General features: G+C 47.7%; 1 protein-coding gene across 3 annotated transcripts in view; it reads left to right on the top strand.

The window, feature by feature from the left end:
- Dusp22 (dual specificity phosphatase 22) overlaps positions 1 to 11639 on the top strand; it is a 49662-nt gene extending 38023 nt beyond the window's left edge. For 2 of the 3 annotated variants that reach the window (XM_032884643.1, XM_032884641.1), the window contains exons 5-7: positions 5125 to 5199; positions 8250 to 8421; positions 9168 to 9897. In XM_032884643.1, coding sequence (XP_032740534.1) covers positions 5125 to 5199; positions 8250 to 8421; positions 9168 to 9350 — 430 coding nt within the window. In that variant the 3' untranslated portion in view covers positions 9351 to 9897. Of the gene's footprint in view, positions 1 to 5124; positions 5200 to 8249; positions 8422 to 9167; positions 9898 to 11112 lie in introns of those variants that run through there. The other variant, XM_032884642.1, reaches the window with a different exon arrangement.
- Positions 11640 to 17687: the final 6048 nt, after the last annotated feature.

Below are 17687 nucleotides of genomic sequence, written 5' to 3' on the forward strand. Positions count from 1 at the left end.
TTAAGTGTGTCGGGTAGCCCGTGCTGGAGCTTAGTACATGGAGCCAACTTGCATTTGTTTTCTCTGTGGGTTCTCTGAAGCAGGTCACTTTAGCCTTCACAGTTAATAATCTGCCCATCTCATCGGAGATGATGCATGGAATTGGTAATTCTGTCAAGTCTTTAGTATCTATAGAATAAGACTGTGTTTTCTCTCTTTTCAAGTAAGGAATGCTAGTGTTTTGAAAGTAGATGTTTAGATACATATTCACTTGCATTTGGTTTTTGCTTTTATTACATAGTAAGTTGGTGTTTGTAGCCAAGCAGCACGTAGTGGATAAGTTTTCTTTCTGTTCTCTGAATTCTGAGGGAGCTGGCTCAGGCTCTGGGGTCTGTAGCATTGCATTGTAATGGCGGTATCTGTGGTGGTCTGTGGTTTCAGAGGCAAGCAGGTCTCTGTTTTTGGAGGTCTTGTGGAGAGTCGAGTGTCAGCAGTACACTGAGCACCCTGGTCTGACCGCCCTGTTGTTTGCCGGTGTTGTCTTAGTAGAGCTGGTGGTGTCTGTCTTCCGCTTTCCTTTCATTGTCTTTTTTCTACTTCTTTTATTGGTGAGCAGTTTTTCAAGATCAGAGGTACGTGAGCTTTGTCACCACTGTGACTGTGCTTCAGATGGTTCTTGAAGTCTTTGCATCCCTCAGTGTTGCTCTCCTGGTTGTAGGATAAATGAGAACTCTGGGATGGGTGTTTTTTATAACAGCAGTCATTCCACTCAAGCGAGAGCCCCCTCATCTCAGGCTGCCCTCGTTACTCTTGAGTTAAATTATTCTTCTGTGAAATGATGCCACGTTAAAGGGCTTTTGTTTTCTTTTTTTTAAGCTATCTTTTTAAATGAATGTACCTAGCACAATAAAAAGTATGGTAACACAAGAACCCCCTCCAGTTCTTTTCTAATGGTGACAGTTCCTGAGGCCTAACGTTGGGGAGTCATTGTTAGCGTGTAGATTGTATGTGATTGATGCTGCGGTTGCTTTCAGAACTCTAGCTGTGAGACAGGCAGGGGAGCCTGGAATATCTGGGCCAATTCAGTCCTAAGAGGGCTCTCCCAACACAGAACACTCAGCCCATTTGTTTTAAAAAGGACCATTGCTGATTGCCTTTGCTGGGATTTTCTCTATATGCACTTGGATGCAGTCAGAGAGGAAAACATCTTGTATTTCTGTGTCATTTGCTATCAGCGCAACCTTGTCTGATACCACTGGCTCTGAAGACACACCACCATTCCAAGTGGCCAGGTCATTGGGTTCCTACTGTAACAAGCAAAGCCCTAACCTAATGACTCTGTCACATCACACTAGGGATCAGCATCTAAGACCATGACTGTTAGAGCAAGAAGTCTCCACATGAGAGTGTCATAGTGTCATGTGGTATGACTTACACTCTCCATCCACCATCCTTTATTGAACTCTCAGAAGATCAGCAAGAACATGGGGTCACTCTTAGCCTCTTATATGGAGAATGGGTGGTTGAGGTACCTACTAGTCACTGAAAAGCAAGAGGACAATCTCGCCACCAGAGCTGCCCACCACCACTGAGGTGCTCTCTGAGGGCTGATAGCAGCAGCTCATATGATCACATCTGTGCACTGCCGGGTGAGCATGGTGGGCCTGTGAGCACGCTCCTGAGGCAGGCAGGCCCATCACACATGCCTTTGTGTGGAAGGAAGGGTAACTGCCAAGCAAGCGAAGAACACAAAGAGGGAACTGGCGTTCATGTAAACACCGTGTGGTGGGATGCGGCTGCAGATCTGTGCTTCTGCTTCAGACTAGAGTTGAAAATAAAAGAACCCAGACTGTGGGTATTTCCCACTGTGGAGGAGGGAGTTTAGTGACCAGGGCTTGGACTATGTCATTTTTTTCCCTGGAAATAACCCACACATACCTCTCTCTGCAACACCCAGTTTTAAACCAGAGCAGCATCAGGCCAGCCCACCTCCTGGCCTTTCTTGTAAAAGACATTTCTAGGAATGTCTGCCTGGCTTGGCTTTGTGCCTGACTTTTGTGTCTGAGGCATCACTGTGTCTTAGACTGAGACAGTTGCCTGCCCTGGGGCTCTACAGTCCTTGCCCCCAGCACACTGGTGGCCAGAAACAGCATCCTGTGTGTCATTGTTGATCTAGTCTCTATCTCACACAGACACGCAAACCAAAGGATGAAAAGGCTAAGGGGGAGGGGAGGCACACAAGTATCCCTTCTACACAGTGTTGTGGGCTCAGAATAGGGAGGGGAGGCACACAAGTGTCCCTTCTACACACTGTTGTGGGCTCAGAACAGCTTTGGGCGTTACTCAACCCGGGTGCAGCAAAGCCGGCTCTTGAACCCAGGCTCTGCCTCATAGTCCATAGGAAGCCTGATTTCATAGTGTGTGAGTTTGGGACATGCAGCTCTGAAGCCCAGATATAAGGAGTTGCTCCCAGGGAGGCCTCAGTAGCGGAATTGGCCTGACTTCTCAGCAAGCTCTGAATGAGCCTCCAGACCCAGTGACTTCCTGAAGGCTGAGTCCTGTGTGCACTGAGGGGCTCAGCTGGCTTCTGCACCGCCGTGCTCATTGCACAATGCTCTGAGGCAGTCTGTGGCGTCTTCCTTCACCTGGGTGCTCTCATTCATTGCTTTCTGGCTTCGCTTTTGTGGCTCTGGTGCTCTTTTCCTTGTCCATGCTTATAGACTAGTGATTTCCCAACCAGAAGAAACCTACCAAAAGGTAGGCCCTGCAGTGGGAGAGGGACCCCAGCACTCTCTTGACAACTGCAGTGTGGACAGACTTAGGTTTAAAAGGGAATGTGCCATCTGGCCATCCTGTGTTGTTCGACTGGTCTGAAGTGGCCTCAGAGTCTGTCACGTCTGAGGTCTGGAGTCCAGCCATGAGGCAGATTGGAGTCTATTGTAAAAACAACAACATACCATGCCCAACAGCACCTTGGGGAGGAAAGAGTTCAGTCATCTTACAGCTTGCAATCCATCATCCTGCAAAGTCAGGACAGGAGCTGATGCAGAGGCCATGGAGGAGTGCAGCTTACTGGCTTGCTCTTCATGGCTTGCTAACCTGCTTTTGACTAACACAGGACCACCTGCCCAGGAGTGCCACTGCCCTCCGTGAGCTGGATGCTCCCACATCAATCATTAATTAAGAAAATGCAGTACAGGATTGCCCACAGGCCAGTCTGCTGAGGACATTTTCTCAATTGAGGTTCCCTCTTCCAAACACGACTCTGGCCTATGTCAGGTTAACATAAACACAGCCACCACAGGACACTTTGTACCTAGGTGAGGTGGGTTGGGCCTTTAGTCCCTCACCTGGGTGCTGGTATGAGGAAGAGGGCATTGGCTGTGAGTGGACTTTCTCTTTGAAGGTGTCTCAGGGAGAGGTGTTGCCGAGAAGCTGTGACTGGTTCTCCCAGGGCTGCCAGCAAGGTGCTGGTATCCTGTGGGAACGTGGCTGCCCATCCTGCAACACTTTATCCTGGAGTTCTGTGCTTCTAAAACATCGTTTAGACTCTGTAGCTGTCTGCTGGAGACTAGCGGCTAGATGGCAGCACTTTGAGCTTTGCAGAACTCCTCTCCCAGAGCCGGAGAGCTTTGCTGCCGACAGCTGACTAAGTGTCCTGGCCAGGATAGCTAGTGTCAGAGCTTGGTCAGAGGCATCCTGGCCAACTGCAGAGGGCGGTTTGGCTTGTAGCATGAGAGGCTCTGCTCTGCTGCTGCAGGCATCCAACACATGCAACTATGCCATGCTCCCGTCAGCCGTTCCTCTGCTCCGGCACTTGCCCCACCCACCTGTTCATGTGCCCGTCTCCTGGGTACAAGTGCTACCAGGTGGAGGGTTTGGCAAGGACATTTGGAAGCAATGCTTCAGTTCTCTGAGTCCTGTGTTCACATGTAGGAGTCTTTTTCCTGGAAAAATCACCAGAAACTGCTGTGCTGTGCTGCGCTGTGCTGCTCTGAGCTGCTCTGAGCTGTGCTGTGCTGCGCTGTGCTGTGTAGTGATGTCTGTAGCTGTCTGGTGTCCTTAGGTTGGTACACTTGGAATCTCCACTTGCGGTGACACTTGCTGCAGGCATGGATGTATATGTTGTATATGCACATGCATTCATCAATGAAAACGCTTCCTACCTCTTGCCCCACTGAGCTTCTATTCTGATTCTTTTTTTGGGGGGGGGGGCCTCTTTCTTCTTCAAGGAGAATTATGCCTTCCCACTTGTCCCTCAGCCTATCATAGCCCCTGACAAATGGCCAGTACTCAGCGCTTGTAGAGAAGTGCATTGGGCGCGTAGGCAGCTCTGGAGGTTTCAGTGCTTTGGAAGCCATCTGAAGGGAGAACATACCTGGGGAAAGGTTCTGTGCCTACCCCTCACAGCCTTCACTTGCTCCGTGCCACAGTGCAGACCTCTGTCCATATGGTGCAGAGCACACACATAGCCTGGGAACCTATAGTGGCTCTCCTGAGTAGTTGTGTGCCGAACAAGTGCCCAGAAAAGAAGGATAAGGGTCAGAGTAGTGAACTGTGACATTAACAGTCATCGCAAACTCCACAGTTCACAAAGCGTACTGATACCGTGTCACGTCTCCTCTGGGAGCCATCATCCTTGCCTTCTAAGCCATGCTTCCAGTGCCACACAGAAGAGGGTTGAAACTCAAGGTTGCTTTCCACACAGCTCCAGGGGCATGTAGTGCAGCAGCGAGGAGACTGAGCGGGGAGCGCTCAGGATCAGGGCAGTCAGAAGTAAGCTGGCTTCTCAGGCTTGGCCATCCACACAACAGGGAAACCTTCCTCATCTGAGCCACGGCAGCTGTACAGGGTTCGCAGCCAGGGTGACAGGCAGGGTGAACAGAGCAGGCTAAGGAAGAACTCCAGTTCTTGTGCCCGTCAGCAGTAGCCATGTGACTCAGGGATGGCTTGAAGATAGCACTCTGATGGGAACCTAAGCCTCAGCGTGCCTGTGAGCGTGGAAAAGCTGAGACAGCACTGGCCCCAGCACGGCCTGGCTCTACACCGGCAGACTCAAAGACATCTTAGGAAATGGCAGCAGTTGTTTCCGTCTAACAGATGTTAAGTAGTAAATGTTACTTGTTACTTTTTTTTCCTGCATAGGACAAGACATTTCAAAGAAAGTATTAAATTCATTCATGAGTGCCGACTCCAGGGTGAGGGCTGTCTTGTACATTGGTATGTATGACTCTTGCTTAATATATTGTCATAAGTTTGATTTCTAGTTGATGTCTTTCTATCTAATGCTCTGATAAAATGCCAAGACCAACACAGCGTATAAAATAAATCATTTAATTGGGGGTTCCAGAGAGTTAGAGTTTATAGCCGTCATGAGGAGCAGGCGGGCAGGCAAGGAGGCAGGATGCTGGAGCAGTATCTCACACGCATGCTGCACTGCGGCCCTGCTCCGTGGAGCCCCTTCTCCTTTCTCTGGAGGAAAGCGAACTGGCTTTGCTTTTGTCTTTGCTTCAGTCACTGCTAGGATGTCTAGAGATTGTTATGGTGTCAAGGTTGGTGGCACAAAAGACTGTCATTTCTAGCGTGGCATTTCACTAGGACAGCCTGTCACGTGTCAGCTGGTCCTGGAAAGCTCATACCAGACCCCACGTGGTCATTCCAAAGCCCTGCTTCCTCCTACCCACTCTGCCAGAAACTGTGGGCGCTTAGACGTACATTTCTATAATATACTGTGGGTACTTAGACGTACATTTCTATAATATACTGTGGGTACTTAGACGTACATTTCTATAATATACTGTGGGTACTGTGGGCGCTTAGACGTACATTTCTATAATATACTGTGGGGCTTAGACGTACATTTCTATAATATACTGTGGGTACTTAGACGTACATTTCTATAATATACTGTGGGCGCTTAGACGTACATTTCTATAATATACTGTGGGCGCTTAGACGTACATTTCTATAATATACTGTGGGCGCTTAGACGTACATTTCTATAATATACTGTGGGGCTTAGACGTACATTTCTATAATATACTGTGGGCGCTTAGACGTACATTTCTATAATATACTGTGGGGCTTAGACGTACATTTCTATAATATACTGTGGGCGCTTAGACGTACATTTCTATAATATACTGTGGGGACTTAGATGTACATTTCTATAATACACTGTGGAGCTTAGACATTCATTTCTATAATACACTGTGGGCGCTTAGACGTACATTTCTATAATACACTGTGGAGCTTAGACGTACATTTCTATAATATACTGTGGGCGCTTAGACGTACATTTCTATAATATACTGTGGGCGCTTAGACGTACATTTCTATAATATACTGTGGGCGCTTAGACGTACATTTCTATAATATACTGTGGGCGCTTAGACGTACATTTCTATAATATACTGTGGGGACTTAAACGTACATTTCTATAATATACTGTGGGTGCTTAGACGTACATTTCTATAATATACTGTGGGCGCTTAGACGTACATTTCTATAATATACTGTGGGCGCTTAGACGTACATTTCTATAATATACTGTGGGCGCTTAGACGTACATTTCTATAATATACTGTGGGCGCTTAGACGTACATTTCTATAATATACTGTGGGCGCTTAGACGTACATTTCTATAATATCAAACCAACTCCTTCCCATTTGCCGCTTTTGTTGGGTGTGTTTGATTCCAATCATTTACTTTAAATGATCCAAGCATACTTAGAAGTAAACATTTTATTGACAGTGACCCACCTGTAGTCTCCTATACTTTTTGTCATAAATGGAAGGTCAGTGTCCCATATCCATGGGTTCCAACTCCATTATTTCATCCATAAATTGGAAGTATCCAGGAAAAGTGTCTCTGCACCAAACATGTACGTGTTTTCCTTGTCCTCCCTTCTCATACAATGTAGAATAGCAGCCGTAGTGCTGGCATCTGACTGTGGTGCACCACACTGTCACAGATGCATGACAATGTAGTAGGATGTCTGATAGCACCGAGTACCATGCCCGTCCTGTGAGACTGTGGACATCACAGCGAGCTCTGGGGACAGTGACCCATGGGCAGAAAGGACAACTGTACATGCACAGCAGCACACACAGTGACAAGAAAGACAAGCCAGCACACGTAGTAAGTGCAGTGCTGTACAGTGCTCTGCTCTCCGCCTGGGAGTTCTAGACAAGTGTTCGCACCGGCAGTGATAATAGCTTGCAGCATTCTGGAGCCAGGGCTCTGCCATCGTTTGAATGGAGACTGATCATCTCTCCTCTGTCTACAATGATGTGCGACATTAATTAACTGAAAGTATAAGTCTTTTGACTGAGTAAAAGCACCCACCCTTGCAGCACAAGCTGTATGAAGTGCTTCTCTTGGTGCTATGCTGGTGACAGCCCCTGACAGAAAAGACAGAAAAGCCATACTCAAAAGCCATGAGCAAGTAACCTATAAAAGCAGAAAAGGACAGGAGATATTTCAGTAGCTTTAAGAACGATGTTTTGCAGATTTACATACATTTACGCTTATATATATTAAATAATACAGTTTATTTTTTGCTATACTGTTTTGTTTTTAAAGACTGTGGTATAGTCCCTACAATGGCAGTTGTTTCAACCTCCCTCCATTTGGATTAAAGTGCCTTGGAGTGCAGTTGCGGGCGGTTGATAAAGGTTCTGAAACCCCAATCCCTGGGTCTCTCCAGGCTCCTCCTGGTGAATTCATATAAAGAATTTCAGCCTAAGAGGATATATTTGTTTAAAACTCCCTTGCAAGTTCCTAATGAAGAGCTGTGGTGGCAAGCCAGTGCTGAAGAGGGCGATACTATTGTTGTCATTAGAATAGTGTAGACCTGATCTTCATATCCCTTAAAAAGCACAGATTAGACTTCCTCTGTGGTAACTGAGGAAGCCATGAAGCCTTCTGAACCTCGTAGGTTTTGGGTGGAATTGGTGCAGAGGTTGGAAGTCCCAAGCCCTCTCTGTGCCTCGGTTACATTATTGCCCAAGGAAATAGAAAATGTCCAGACCACATCCTACGGGGAAAGTGTGGAGATGAGTCTGAAAGTCCTGGAGTGCTTGAGCCCCAGCATGTGCCCCAGAGGACAGTTCTTCTGTGATCCTGAATGGTTCCCTAGCAAGCCTTGCCTGCTCCATGAAACCCTGAAGGCAGACAGGCTCTTTAAAATGAGGCCCTTTAGATGGCTGGAGATGGATCTGCAGTTCCCAAACTGCCCTGGCAACATGTGGCTGTCTCGGTCCTGCAGCCTGGCTGGGGTCTCCAGGAGTGTGACACTGGTGATCGCATACATCATGACTGTCACCGACTTTGGCTGGGAAGAGGCCTTACACACCGTTCGTGCGGGGAGGTCCTGTGCCAACCCCAACCTGGGCTTCCAAAGGCAGCTGCAGGAGTTTGAGAAACACGAAGTGCGGCAGGTGAGTGGGGCACTGTTCAGATGCAGGCAACCACGCTGGGCTGTACTTGCACTTAGAGAATTGTGGTCCTTGGGACTGCAAGGCCGCAGAAGCCCTTGGGGCCGAGGTCTCCCTGCACCTCAGAGTTGTCCTGCATCCTTTGGGCTCCTGCACTGCAGCCGCAAGATCTGTTGTGTAGTACCTGGTGCCCACATCAGCTTGTCTCTCTCTGTGGGTGTAGTTAATCTTCCTGGTTTGGCCTGCTTTCTTATTTTTCTTTTTTGTTTTGAATTCACCTCAACCTTCGAGCTTTCAAAGTTATGATCAACCAGATGAGAGTGGAAGGGGTTATTTTTCAGTACTAACCGTGGTAACCCAGGTGTTATCTTCTTTGCTGGAGTGAAACAAGGTCACCTTTCTACAAGATGATTCTGACTTGCAGACTTTATCTCTTCCTGTTCTCTCCGTGGATTCTTTCAATCAGTCCTGGTTATCACAGGCAGATGGCACAAGAGCATAACTGTTCCAAGTCTGCCAAGTAGATGCGTAGTCAGCAGATTTCCAAGTCATGAGCTCAGATATCAGATAGTTAAAGGAACAGCTATTTCTCTTCCTTGCCATTGGCTGTCGACCACAAAGCTGTGGTTGATGCCCAGTGACCTTTTATTCCATGTTTCTATGTGGAAACTTCACCATTGCTTAAGAGGTGAGAGTCACTGGGGATTCACATGTGTGTAACATTTGGGATTTCTCTCCAACTTCTCCAGTATCGGCAATGGCTGAGAGAAGAATATGGAGAGAACCCCTTGCGGGATGCAGAAGAAGCCAAAAGCATTCTGGGTAAATATAAAGAGCAAGGGCGCATGGAGCCCCGGCCTAGCAGCAGGCGGTGGAGCAGCTTTTCAGCCCTGCCCCCTCTCGCCTACAATAACTACACAACAGAGACCTAACACAGAGAGCCTGTGTCTGTCTCCTGCTGCGGGTCTTCTGGGTTGCCTACCGTGTGCTGGTGTGCCTGGTGTGCTGGCTCCCGCCTCTGAGGACTACAAGAGGAGGTCGCAGCGAGGTGGAGCACTCGGGGCTCCTCCCCAGGACCCCGCCCCACTCAGGCCTTTTCAGTCTCCCGCCTTGGCCCACTCTTTTCCTCACCTGAACTTGCCCAGCCTGGGATGCTACCCGGCCACTGTGTATTTCTCATATGTGTGCAAGAGCATGTGTGTGTGTGTAAGAGTGTGCATATATACCTACCAATGTATGCAATGTGAACCAGTATACATGTAAATGTGTCTCTGCATGTGGGAACTGAGTGTTTATGGTGCTGAAAGTTATAAGCCCCTGCTGTTAGAACTGTGATGGGCATATTGTTCAATCCTCATGGAAGTCATTTGAACTTGGCCCCTGAAAAGCTACTCGCCAAGTAATAGCCCATTCCTGTGGTGAGTGAGAGCTCAGGGTGTGAGCAGCTGGAAACAGTGGTGTTCCAGATCCTGATGGTATAGAGGACCTCCCCAGAGGAAGGGTGGCATAATCCCAGAAAGTTTTATGTGTATAGGAATAAGGGAGGGGCTGGTGAGCATTGTCTTAGACTTGATAAGTACATCAGACCTCAGCCTCCCTGCTGGCTCAGGTCACGCTCCACTCATCATGTCCCTGAGTTCCACTTGGTGCCTGCTGTGTGTGGGTCCAGCATCATTTGACTTCCATGGTGATACGGTATGGTGACAGGGAGGACCTGAGACACAGAAACCCTATACCAGAGGTCTGGCCCACCTTCTGTCTGCTTTTACACACTCAAACCTCTGGCCAGCCTCTTGTTGCAGGGGTCTCATCTCAGGTCTGCATGTACCTGGAGGAACTGGAAAGAAAGAACAATCATTAAACACCATAGCAGTTTGTGATTTAAAATGCCTAAGCCTTCACGGAGCTCATTGTTGTATGCTGTGGACTCGACCTTTGACTCAGCTACCTCATGAGGTTCCTTCCTTCCGTCCTTCCTTTCTTCCTTCCCTCCTTCCTTCACCCATCTGTCCATCCTTCTTTCCTTCTTTCCATCCTTCTTCCCTTCTTCCTTCCTTCTTTAAGGTTGGGGTTTCTTTGGTACCCCAATCAACCCTGCTTCATAGTTGAGAATGTTTGTCATGTGGCTTTTGTTTTTGAAACCAAAGAGAAGAGCATACTTGTGTCATTGAGCAATTTAATATTTGCAGTTTGGCTTCCATAAGGCTTTCTAGTGGGTCAATCCCCACATTCTGGCCATGGTAGCTCCTTAGCTCGAAGTTTGTGGCAGCAGGCACCCCAAGAAGCTCTGCACAGTCCGGGGTCCAGTTCTTTATGCCAATTCACATGTCTTCAGCATGTAGAACCATGCAAATGAAAAATACACTCACCCTCTCCCTAAAGACACTGCACCCAGGTCTCTCTGAACTGTAAGAAGACTCTGAGTAAGAAGCAGCAGTCTTCCTGTGTGCAGGGAGCCTTTTGGGGCCAGGGAAGTGAGGTTGAACTCTCCATGTGTGCAGTCCCTGCATAGGTAGTGAGAAAAGGAAAGATTGTCCAATAACTCGGCATTGTTAGCTAAACTGAATTACCGTAAGCCAAGGAATAGCATAGGGAGTGAAGCTTGAATGTGGTGCCCGTGTGAACAGCGACATATGTTTCCGTAGGTTCTCAACTGTCTTAGTTTTTGTTGCCAGTCATGTTCTTTCTCCACAGCTGCCCCGGGAATTCTGAAGTACTGGGCCTTTCTCAGAAGACTGTAATGTACCTGAAGTTTCTGAAATATTACAAAGCTCAGGCTGGTGCTGCCAAAAAGAAAAGTGACGTAGAGTTTATTTTTAAGAATGCAATGGTGATTTGTATACTTGTTTATTTTTCATTTTAAACGGAATGCATGTATAATCATGTTGGAATATGTTAAGAACTATGGAGCGTCTGTAGCAAGAGAAAGTATCTTTGCCTTAACTCCACTGCTGTGGTTGTTCCTTCCACCTGACCAAGGCTCAAACAATAATCTCAAGAGCTCTGTCTGTTTCCAAATATTACCTGCTTCTCATGACGCTACCCAAGAAGGAAGCCTGCACCTGGGAAATGTGCAGCGTGAACTCTGCCCTCCAGTTAAGTTCTCCAGCTCCAGACATGTCTCTTGATGTGTGTTTTACCCACTGTTGTTATTCTATACGGTAGAATTACCAAACGCTATTCAGATTTCTTAATAAAGGGCAAGTTAACCAAGTCTGATATCAAGCGCAGTGTTCTTTTGTGGCCTACGACAGTCCCGCGTTTCTCTGGAGGAGCCCACTGAGCCTGGTCTTCGCTCAGAAGACATGCTTCTCTCCACCAGGCAGGACAGCACTCACTAGGAAGGTACGTAACACACGATGACTAAAAGATAAAATTGGCCTGGGGCTGTTGGGACAGGAGGTGTAGCTCAGAGTAATGCCCTTCCCTTGTGTCTTTCATCCTTGCACCAAAAAGAAACACTGATCCTCTGTGGGTGAAAAGAAGTGAGACACAGAGTGACACTGTCCCTGCAGAATGAACACTTTGATTATTTGGTCTCTCTGGGGTTAGTGTATACCACAGGGATGCACACTGACCAGGCAATCCACAGACTCATACCAAATCCATTTTTCAGTTCTTAATATGAAGAACTAAGACAAAACTCACTTGAAGAGCAATTTAAGGCCAGCTACCAAATTTTTCTGTCTACATCTGGTAAAGTTGAGCTTCAGATGAGGCAAGTAATATTTGAGGTAATGTACTTGACCTTGACCTCTTGTGCCTGGAAGCTCCTGTTGTGCCAGGCAAAGAGCTTGGGCATATCTCTCAAACCAGCTTTAAGCTTTGGGGACACTGAGGCCACATAAGCCAGGCACATGGCAGTCCTAGGAGAGCCGTCATGCCTACATAGGGGTAAGAAAGCTGAGCAGAACAGGTTCCTTGGGCACAAACCCAGTCCTTCTGAGCCAATACTGCTTGTAGCCTGATGTCCCTCTCTGCCTGTTTCTCACTACCCCTACAATTTGTAAACTTAGATTAGGGAATGTTTCACTTACTGAAGGCTCAAGCCTGGAGCCTGTGCCTACCCTGCTTAAGTCCCTCCATAACAGTAGCTGTGCTTTGGTCGGCGCTCCCTGGGTACAGCCTTGACCTCTTTAGACTAGAAGCCTGGGGACATCGTCTTCACAACCAAACCAGGTACTTGTAGGCCATGCTGAAGATGGCACCTGGGACTGCACACCTGTGTGGGCACTGGGGCTTGTAAGGTTGTGTTCCAGTGGAATGGTTTTCTAGTTGGTTCTCTTCAAACACAGACCTGCCTGTAACAACGTAGAGTCAGTGTCCAGAAAGGGAAAAAGGATTCGTCTCGTTCCTTGATTCAAATGATGCATCTGTCTTTATCACAGCTGAGCCCTAGGACAGTAAGCTGCAGTGGTGACAGCAAAGGAGTGGGCAAGAACCAGTGCAGCCACCCTGGTGCAGTGTGGAAGGGAGCTTTAGGAGACAGGGGTGTTAAGGGAGGGCATCTTGAAATCAGCGAAGCCTCATTTGAGACCTGGCATGTAAGTCCGTGTGGCGCGAAGGAATGAGAACCCAGCCTGAGGCTGCACGTGGGGAAGCCTGAAGGTGCAGAGCTTGGCACTGGGAGTCCCAAGCCATCCACAGTGACTAAGCTGCACTGCATAGGCAGTGGTGAGCTGCAGACCAGGCTGGAAAAGGCCTGGTCTGGCCAGTCCAGTACTGGTACATACTAGGATCCCTTACTGGAAACACTAGGGACTGGACCAGGAACAGGAGCCTCCATAAATCTAACCTTGATGAACCTTAGGCACACATGCATATGGTGTACACAGAGCCTGGAGTCATTGTCTCATACATTATTGTCAGCACATCTGTGTTTTGACTTTTGCTTGTCACTTGAGATATCAGGTATGGGATTTTCCACTTGTGGAAAATACCAGCGCTCAAAAAAGTTGGGTTTGGAATCATTGTGGATTGCTCATGTCAGATTAAAAGCAGTCTACCTATAGTGACAGCCAGTTGTCACTCACAGAGACCCCAGTACATGTGTACTCATTTACTTCTAAGCCCAGTGCTTCTCACTGGCCTGTTCTCATCTCCTGTGGCTTAATCCCGGGAGCTTTACAAGGAGCTAAGTGCTATAGGTGAGTTCCCTGGATAGTGGGGAATGAGCTGGTGTGTGATCTGTGCACACAACACAAAAAGCTCTTGCCCCACACAAATGAAATGTGAAATAGTTTATTCTGAACTAAATCAGAATGTCCTACATGATGTGCTCCACCATGAAGTCAGTGATATGAATGCTGTTTTTTATATTTAAAAAAAATGAAAGTCAAATTAGAACATATACCAGACCTATTAGCCCAGACATCAAATGGGCAGGTTTCAGTAAAGTGGGAAGATCTCCCTTATAGGCCTCAGATGGTATCTAAGCTTTTAGATCTTAGCTTGGAGTTTGGCGGAAGCTATTAATCTGCTAAATTAACTTAATCCAATGTTTTGCCTGATAGGATGATGTTAAGTCAGATAAGGAGATGATAACTTGGCTTCTGGGGAACTAAAAAGCCCGAGATGATTTGGCTCTCAATCTACAGTCTCCCATCTCTCTGCCCTCTGTCCCTGCATCTACAGAATTTTAAACAAAAATGTTCCGAGAATTTTGTTTCACACCTGTGTATCGTTGAGGATGGATTGGAGGCCCGTGAAGGAGACAGCTGTGACCACCCCACCATCTGGGTGAGAAACAGTAGTTCCCTGGGCCAAGTCCTACTAGTGGTGACGAGAACAAGAGGGCTGGAGTAGACTGGAGTTGGAGAAACTAGGAGGAACAGGAATTCAGTGACTGTTGGGGAAGTGAGGGTTAGGGTCCTGCCTGCTGTCTAGGAACTTATTGCCAAAACCTGTTCTTTAGTAGTCTATGCTACACAGTTGTGTGAGCTTCTGCCATGTTAAGGTTAGATGTAAGGGAAATGCTAAAGAAGAAACTGGCAGATCTCCAAGGAAGCTCATTGCTGTGTGCAAACATCTTTGCAAAGCTCTGGAGCCTGTCCACTCATCTAGGACTCAGTCCCAGCAACCAGGCTCGTGAAGCCTAATGAACAAGTCAGTTTCCAATTTCCTCGTCGTTGAGAGGGAGGCACTTGCTTCCTCCTGGCCAGATTATCCGTCTCATTGTCAACTTCTGGGAGATCAACGTAGTCCTTAAGCTCCCTTCACACAAGATGAGGTCATCTGGGAAGAAAACACCTCATTTGAGAAAATTCCTCCATCCGATCATCCTGTAACTCTGTGGGGCATTTTCTTGATTAACGATTGATGTGGGAGGGCCTGACTCACTATGCCCTGGACATGGTCCTGGGTAGTATAAGAAAATAAACTGAGGAAGCCATGGCGAGCAAGCCAGTGAGCGAGCAACACTCCTCCATTGGCTCTGCTTCAGTTCCTGCCCCAACTTCTTAGGATGGTGGACTACACTACAAGCCTTAAGATGATATAAACCCTTTCCTCTCCAAGTTGCTTTTGGTCATGGCATTTATCATGACAGTAGAAGACAAAGTAGGGCAAGGCTGTAGAGCAAGCCTGGAGAATCAGAATGTGAGCTTGGGAGAGGCAGCCCTTGCCCTGCCTGATCTGGCTGTATACCCTGACGAGAGTGCTGTGGACACCGTCAATACTGTGCACAGGGAAGACCTGCGTGTTTCCTGAGGGCTCCATCTCCCCTTGCTAGGCGAGGCTGCTGGCTCCAGGTAGACATCTTCGATGAGTTGCCGGCAGATCGATCACCCGTGTTCACACCACATGCTCTACCCAAGCTGAGTCGACAGTAAGTTGTGCTTTTCAGAGTACTAACCTTAAACTTGGGCATTTGCACTTTTCCCTGAGGAAAAGATCCTGCTTGTGGTTTAGTTTAGTGCACCGTGAATGATCCTTGCTTGTTTCTGTCTTGCCAGGAGACCTCTCAGTTATCCACAGATGAACTCAGGTGATGGGGTTGGAGGAGAACATGTGTGCACTCAAGGTATTTGTTTTTATCAGTACTTCTTGTTTATTTTCAAGGAAATTTTTAGCCTCCAGAGGAGTAACATGTGCCATGCATGTCTACGACGTGTCAAGCTCAAATACCTGGATGTTGAGGCCCTCCGTTCCTTGGCACCTGGCAGTGGCTTGGGAGGCAGACGAGCCCATATTCCACAGCCAGAGCTGGTTACCAACTGTCATTTTGCATGCCAGCCTCTGACATAGAAATAGGGAACACACAGAGAGTCACACCCTTGCCATCCCACATCACATGGCTCCTCCCATCCTGACCCTGAGTTATTAATAATTTTATTAAGAATGTGCTTTCAACACTCTTGTATATATATGTACTTAGCAAGAAATCACCAAGATGCAAAGGGCGGTTCCGCTTCCCTTATTGCTAGAGAAAGGGAGAAACAAGAACTGCCCTTTGCTCCTTACTTGGAAACTTCTTTCCTTTTTTCCACCCAGTGGCATCCCTTGGTCATCAGGTGCAGCAGAACGAAACCAAAGCCAGTGTTATAGATGGCCACCATCTCATGCTCTGAAGGCTGGGCACTTTCTTGTTTCCCTGTCACAGCTCAAGACCTTGAGACCTGTGATGCCAAGAAACCGGGTGAGATTATGTCCATGTCACATCTGCCAGTATCACAAAGTAGTGTCATTTCTCTGGGCAGCTTGGGCTCAAGGGGCTGCAGGAAACATCTGACGGTACTCTGAGCACTGAGCCCGCATCTTTCCATCATGGGGAAGACTTGCCTGCACATGCTTGAACATCTGCAAGTTGAGGTTTATTTTGGCTCCAGGTCTCTATGCAAACTATCAATCATAAGAGTTAGTAGCTCACAGTTAATTTTCCTGAAGGTTTTAGTTCGGGTATTAGACTCTGGTCGCCAAAAGGGCTACTTAGCAGGTGTCTGAAAGTGTGGGCAGTTCAATATTCTAATTGCATGTGGTGGTGGCTGTTGACTTAGACGCTGGGTTACAGGAAGTGTTTGGAATGGATTGTTCTTTGTAGAGACCCATGTGTAAAGGCCTGTAATTTAAAATGGTGTCAGGACCTGGGGAAGGGTCTTTCTGGAGTAATCCCTTTGAGGAATAATGCCCTCTGGAACTGTTCCAGTTGGCCACGCTGACTGGCCCAGGGAACCAGAAAAAGATGTAGAAGGCCTGCGACTTGCTGCTCAGCACACATTCAATCATAAACTCTGTGTGCATGGAACATGTCAGAGCAGGACAGCTCACTATCTCTCCTCTGAGTCCTCTCATGGTCTTCCCTGCTCTCAGCCCTAATTCTTCTCCCAAGGAGCTGCTAAGGGACAAACAGGGACCGGGCTTTCCTCATAAAGATGCTGCACCCTGGGGAAACCCAGAGCTCCGATTGGAAGCTATGTTGGAAAATAAAAATCAGAAAGCTTTCTATGTGCATCAGAGAAATTCTACATTCTGCTTTGGGAAGGGCGTGTCCTTCATGGCTCCAAGCCCAAAGGGTACACATTTCCCTCAGACCTCAAGTTTAGGAGGAAACCTATCATATGCCTGGGCCCCAAGCCTTGTGTGATGCCATCCTGAGGTGGAAGAGGGAAGATAGGTGTCAGGAGAGGGGAACTTTGCCCAGCTGTGGATGTTGACCGCTTGAAAATTGGGCTCTGTCTGACAGCATGGCATGGTGTGGTGAAATGACATCACAGCTTTATAGTCACTTCCCTCCCACCAAACGCCCTGTTCTGTGCATTCAGAGCCTTGTCCAGTCATCTACGTTCCTCAGGAATGAGAGGCATGGGTCCAAGTAATACAGCAAAGTGCTTCCTCAGCAGATGGTCTGAGGTTCCTTGGTGTTTGACCAGATAGGCTTGGCAGTCACACACCAGCTTGGATGAGGCCCAGTTTGATCCAGTTCTCTGGAACACCTGGGGGAGTCCCAGGGCAGGCCACCCATTCATGTGAGGAAATTCTACCACAGCCTGCTACAACAGAAATTCCTTATAAGACAAGAGAGGGCCCAGACAGTACCCTGTCTACGGGACAATGATGTGGCCGGAGCCACCTTCCTGGGTATCATTTGTGTTTGTGAATTCTGTCATCTCTAAGCACCTCCCCCAGATGGCAGGACAGTCACTGTGTAATGGCCAGCTGTCACTGAACATCAAATGTGTGCCCTCGGGGCAGTGGCTGAGACATTTTTCTTTTGAAAAATCATCATGGCAGTCTTGAGAGAAGGGCCTTACTAACATCCTCGTTTAACAAAT

Source organism: Rattus rattus, chromosome 14 (genome assembly GCF_011064425.1).
Source record: "Rattus rattus isolate New Zealand chromosome 14, Rrattus_CSIRO_v1, whole genome shotgun sequence".
In the NCBI taxonomy this organism is placed as follows: Eukaryota; Metazoa; Chordata; class Mammalia; order Rodentia; family Muridae; genus Rattus; species Rattus rattus.